Source organism: Perkinsus marinus (genome assembly GCF_000006405.1).
Source record: "Perkinsus marinus ATCC 50983 genomic scaffold scf_1104296939690, whole genome shotgun sequence".
Taxonomy (NCBI): domain Eukaryota; phylum Perkinsozoa; order Perkinsida; family Perkinsidae; genus Perkinsus; species Perkinsus marinus.
In genome coordinates this window covers 1,625-7,464 of record NW_003213115.1, presented here as the reverse complement: position 1 = coordinate 7,464, position 5,840 = coordinate 1,625, and the positions used below count along the sequence as shown (strand labels likewise).

The following is a 5,840-nucleotide window of genomic DNA, read 5'->3' as shown; positions in this document are numbered from 1 at the left end:
TTTAATCCGAAGAGATCGGTCGGGTACTATTGCTCAACGCCTCGACGAGTTCAAGAGACAATGCTTTGTCGAGTACTACGACTTGTCCGTGGACGCCCAACACAAGGTCGATAGTCGACCGCGCCGCACGGATATCACACACGATGATGAGGCGAGGAGAAAAAAGAAGGATAACTTAGGCCGGAGCCCACTGCGAGCACGCTGACTATGCCACGGCAGGGGCTGGGCACTCTCCTACTTACTGGAGGTTTGGTTCTGGGTGTTGCCGCCACGGCCGCGGCCGTGCTGCCGACGAGCGTCGTGGCCTTTCCCGCCGGTTTTGTGGGCGAAGATGCAATCGTCTCCATAAGGGCACCACCCTGTACGCTCGAACCGACGGCATGTTACCGACGAGGGATTGGAGGTAGAGTTAGCACGCTGCCCGTGGCCAGAGGATGGAGTAGATCTCAACGATTCCCTGTGACGGGTGACGATGTCGGAGTTGCCGGTGACCAGCTGAGGGTCCATCTCCGTCGGGTGGGCGATGGCTTCGAGTCTCATCTCTGCGTCCAAGCGCCTTAGGGTGTGGATGTCCGACTGCAGGCAGTTGCCGCACAACCTCATTAGATAGAGGAGTGCTTCCGCAGGATTGAGCTTCTGCAGCACGCAGTGGCCGATCAACCACCTCGATATGTTCAGCAGCAAATCCGCGGCTCCGAACGACGAGCGGGGTAGGCCTGGGACGTCTTCCACAACCTCAATTTCACCAGTGTCGGCGTTGTGTTTCATGCGCCTTTTTATCTTGGCGCTCACTGGGGCGAAACCGCATTCGTCCTCGCGCACCGGTGCTCGCCTTTACGGATCCTGGCGAAGATCTTAGCCGAGAGTAGATATCTTGAAGGGATATGTACGTTGTACGCCTTCCCGAACTTCTGCCGCATCAGCTCGACAGCAGGCTCGGGTTGAGCCTCCGAGCCCTTCGCTTTCGTACCGATGAGGCCGCTCAAGGCCCTTAGAGCGTAAATGTTGACCGGGTTGCGGAGACTGCTAGCAAGTTCGGCGCAATCGCCCATATTCTTATAGAGTTCCGGGGCCACTATGCCGTTACGCACCAGGACGGTGAGACGTCGTATTGGGCGGTGGGCATGAGCTTCTCGCGGATGAAGCTCACGACTTCAGGCGGGAGTATAAGCTCGGAGCCGGGGTACAGAGTCTGTACTACAGACCAGACTGTTCCGGAACTTCAGCGCCTTCTGCTGCCGCTTCGCCAACGTCGATGGTAACGGGCTTCCCGGAAGTGACTCCGCAGCTGGCGCCACTTTGCAGAGGCCCAGGATAGGGGGCGGCAGTGGTGCCCGGGTCCCCGCTGGCCGTATTGAGACCGAGAGTCGTGCCGACCTGACCAGCACCGCCGGGAGCTGGCCCGCTGCCCGAGGCCATCATGTGGGGCTGCATGATCAAGCCCTGACTGTCGACGCGGATGCTTCTGCCGAGAGGGCCTTGGCCGTCGACGGGTGTGCCGTCCGAATTGGAGCTGCTCGCAGGAGAGGACATTGCAGCAAGCAAAGTCTGAGACCCAGCTGGACGTCGCGATTAAGCAATATCGCAATGGGCGAGCCGAGCTCGCCACCCCGGTAGCCGCGCAACCCAAAGACCCAGTCGGCGCGGCAGCTGCCGCTTGAGCTAGGCCGGGTGCAACGCAGCGGCATCATGGGTCCGAAAGAACGGAGGGAACCTCAAACCGTTGGAAGCCTATCAGAAGGGTTCCTCGGGCCGTCGAGACCATCGAACTGAACGGACCGCTCTAGGTTGAAGGCGGTGGCACACGCCGCCTGCCCTAGAGTCGACTCGCCTCGTATACTCGAGGCATGAAATAAGTTATGCACGGCATGCACCGGCTGCCTTCGTAATGTCGTGCTGATGTTCGTACGTACGTACGAACCGTTTCGCTACGCACGCTGAACAAGGACAGTGGACGCACCACGGATGATAGGCACGCGTGCTGCCAGTGCGCCCGGTGTGACGCGCCCTTCGTATCGGTATTTAACCTGTGTTAACTTGTTAACTCGTATTAATCCGTAGTGAAGATGAAGTGTAGTACGTGTTTTTCACTGGTTTTTTTTACCCTAGTCGGTGCATATCGCGATTTACTCCATGTGAATTTCGCGTTTTTTTCACGCGAAATTCACATCGGGAAATTCATTTCATATGCCTTTTTCACGTCTCCAAATCGCTAAATTCTCGATAAAACATTTCGCGAAATTCACAATCTCCCTTGTGAAATAAATGGTGTAAAACACTGATTACTCGGAGTTTTTCGCGTTAATCGCGAAATGCCGGGAGTGTTTTACGTGAAATGTGATGATTTGTCTGGTGTAATTCGCGAAGTGTTTTCATTTCGCTTCACATCGCGAATATCACGTTTTTCACGTGGAGTATTACGCCACTTCGCATAAAACGGGTGAAACTCCATTAAAATACGTTTAAAGTACTCCAAGTTACTTTTGAAGTATATCTATAACTTCGCATCTAATCTAATGCTATACATTGAAAGAAAGAGGATCTTCCACAATGGTATTCCTCTATGTGCCACAGAGATAACTCCTCTCCTGTGGCACAGAGTCTACGTGAAACCTACATCACGTGGACCACATGTGTGCGAGCACGCGTTCTGGTTTACTCGGTCGAGTTCGTTGTTCTTGATTCAAGAAAATCGCAGTCTCTAATGTTTATAATGTGCATTTTGGCTCTCGGTAGAATGTCTTTCATGGGCCCCCCCCTGGTGACCAGGGCCTGGGCTGGTCTCCGACATTTTGGGCCTCGATCAACACTTTCGATTGACAGAATGTGTTAATCGAGATTGCGCTGCGACGAGACTTGTGTCTAAAATTCTGACTGTAGACTATCTAATGGATTCCGTGACGGAATTTCCGTCCTCACATTCACAATAAGTGAACTAGCAAGTCCTAACGTTGTTAGTTGATAACTCAAAATATGAAGATCCGTTACATCCCTGTTGGTGTCGTCCTTCTCATCATGATGGTGGTCGGGTATTCCGATCAATACTCTCAACTAGATGCTATGCTCAACAATGACTCACTAGACCCATCGGATGGCGTAGTCTATCGTTGGTATAAATCTGGAGATACGCTGATGGGTGTCGACCTTTCCAATTGTCTGGCTCCTGGGATCTATTGTTACGTAGCCGTCGATAACACTGGACAGAAAGAAGCAAGAATATGTTATTGTACCGCTCAGTATTTTGCTCCCAGGTGACTATCGGCGTCGTCAAACACAAGATTCCATATCAGGGAATGCCGAATAATATAGAGAAACTCATCAGAAAGAAAATGTGGGCCATAGAAGATGTCTCAACAACATAGCAATTAGCTCATACGACATTCATAGTCGATTCACTGTGAATCTCGACGGGCAGTCTTAGTCTGAATTTCCTGGCATATTGATGCTCGGAGTACCGTCACATGACCCTGAACAAATATATCTGTCTCCGTTTTCTTAGGAAGAAGAAGAATGGGGTACTCGGCTATATTACATATGTAAGTGAAGTGATCCTAAATATTCCCACATCGAGACACATGACCTTATCATAATTCGAATCTTCTTTAGCCAGATGCTGTATTTCCCTTTCTCTATTGCCGTTCTCGACATATATTTTCCTTGATATCTTCGCTTGTGCCTGCAGGTTTACGTGCGTGAGAATCGGCGTGGACAAGGGATCGCCAAAACTCTTCTCGAAGAGAGTTTTCATTTGGTAGATTCACAGTATGAGGCTGTCCAAGCTCTTCGTATTAAAGGGCCATTCAACAGTCTTACTCTCAGATATCTGTAACCATACCCTCATTCGGTGCTATGTTTCTGGTAGTGAGATATAACAATGCAGCTGCCATCGCGCTATACAAGAAAGTCGGTTACGAACTGATCATCAGTAAGTTATGAGCGTCGAGGATGTTGGTCCGATACCCGCGCCAATTTTGATGATTTCTTTTGGTGACGGTAGGGCACTCGCATTTCACGGATCCCTGTTCTCCTGTTTAGATATAGCAAAAAACGGCTACAGTTACTACGCTCGTTATCCTTAGTGTTGACGGGTACTGCTACGATGCTCAATTGTTGTTCGCTTCTCTTTGGATTCTATTAGTAGTTCGTTCACCTGCAGTATGTTCGCAATACTCCTGCATTGTGACGTTCTTAACCGAAATGGTTGACAGCTCTCATAGACTCCCACAGTCAGAGAGTGTTTTTTCTTGCTCACCTGTAAGACACTCAGCAGACAGATTTCGGGAATTCTCGGAAAGTGAGCTTTTTGTTACCCGTACTACTCCTTTTAAAGGACTATTTCGCGTTTAGTAAGATCAATTTCGCCGGCTTGTCTGTATCAAGTAAGTCCAATTTCGACGAAATGCGGAAATCGACTTCGCTGATAGTATATTCAATTCCGCCGAAGTAACGGATCCGATGTCCGAGTGTTGCACGCTGCCCGTTCAGCCTATCATCATGCCAAATCCAGATCGCAACTCTGACGATGAGAGTTACCAATGGTAACTTGCCATGGAGACTTTCGTCGCTGGAGCCATGATAACTGTCACGAAAGTCAATATAACTAGTTGGCTGGCATCGATCTATGTTATATACTCAGCTTTAGCTGGCTGGCATCAATCTGTGTTATATACTCAGCTTTAGCTGGCTGGCATCAATCTGTGTTATATAGTCAGCTTTAGTTGGCTGGCATCAATCTGTGTTATATAGTCAGCTCTAGTTGGCTGGCATCAATCTGTGTTATATACTCAGCTTTAGATGGCTGGCATCAATCTGTGTTATATAGTCAGCTTTAGTTGGCTGGCATCAATCTGTGTTATATAGTCAGCTTTAGTTGGCTGGCATCAATCTGTGTTATATAGTCAGCTTTAGCTGGCTGGCATCAATCTGTGTTATATAGTCAGCTCTAGTTGGCTGGCATCAATCTGTGTTATATAGTCAGCTTTAGTTGGCTGGCATCAATCTGTGTTATATAGTCAGCTCTAGTTGGCTGGCATCAATCTGTGTTATATAGTCAGCTCTAGTTGGCTGGCACTGCTCTTCAGCTCTCGTAGACTCCCAGAGTCGGAGAGTGTTTTTTCTTGCTCACCTCTAAGACACTAAGCGTAGATATCAAGACAGATTTCGGAAATTCTCGGGAAGTGAGCTTTCGTTAACCCGTACTAGTGAATCGCACTCGGGCGACATCTGATTGTGATTTCGCTCATCGCTCTTCGATTCACGTCCCTCAAGTGTTTCACTGGATGAATTGTTACATCTTGAATCTCCGGCAGAGGGCGCGGCTCGGCCGAGATGAATGGGCAATTACGTTTGCATGAGGCTTAGTTACAATTAATGTTACAATAGATACGTCATCATGCGGTAGTGCAGGTTGGAATGCAGGATCGCATTCGTGAGTTGTATTCGAGGCTCTTGCGTCATTTTAGCAACCTACCAAAGATGCTCGAATGAACCCAGCGCGACAGAAACTCACTTCTCAGCAACTCACTGATGTTGTTCATTCACAAAAAATCATGTGGAACGCTTGCATTTGAGCATCATGGTGAGGATGTTTAAAATGCCATGCAACGAATCCAGCTTTTCAGCAAGTCGTAAGCAACATTGCTCAATCCGCACAAGACAAGATGTGGAAATGCAAACGAAATGCCGGAATGCCGGAAAATACTTCTTGACATGTCTAATGCTGCTGAAACCGTTCCAGTGAAACGAAGTATCACCATCGCCTCCGGGAGAGTATATAGGGCTTCAATGTAAGGTGAAAGCAGTTCCACAATGGACATAGTGAATGCTGATTTGCATACACA

The 5,840-nt window shown here is 49.0% G+C and overlaps 3 protein-coding genes across 3 annotated transcripts; all 3 read right to left on the bottom strand.

Annotated features, from left to right (window-relative positions):
* Positions 1-234: 234 nt before the first annotated feature.
* Positions 235-603, bottom strand: Pmar_PMAR021676 (hypothetical protein; the record flags this gene model as incomplete). Its single annotated transcript, XM_002782474.1, has 1 exon — positions 235-603. The coding sequence occupies one exon, from the start codon at positions 601-603 to the stop codon at positions 235-237; it is 369 nt and encodes a 122-aa protein (XP_002782520.1).
* A 185-nt stretch (positions 604-788) lies between these two features.
* Pmar_PMAR021675 (hypothetical protein) lies at positions 789-1,052 on the bottom strand (the record flags this gene model as incomplete). Its single annotated transcript, XM_002782473.1, has 1 exon — positions 789-1,052. One exon carries the CDS (start codon positions 1,050-1,052, stop codon positions 789-791), a length of 264 nt encoding a protein of 87 aa, XP_002782519.1.
* A 145-nt stretch (positions 1,053-1,197) lies between these two features.
* Pmar_PMAR021674 (hypothetical protein) lies at positions 1,198-1,533 on the bottom strand (the record flags this gene model as incomplete). The annotated part of the gene is made up of 1 exon (XM_002782472.1): positions 1,198-1,533. The coding sequence occupies one exon, from the start codon at positions 1,531-1,533 to the stop codon at positions 1,198-1,200; it is 336 nt and encodes a 111-aa protein (XP_002782518.1).
* Between the last annotated feature and the right edge of the window lie 4,307 nt (positions 1,534-5,840).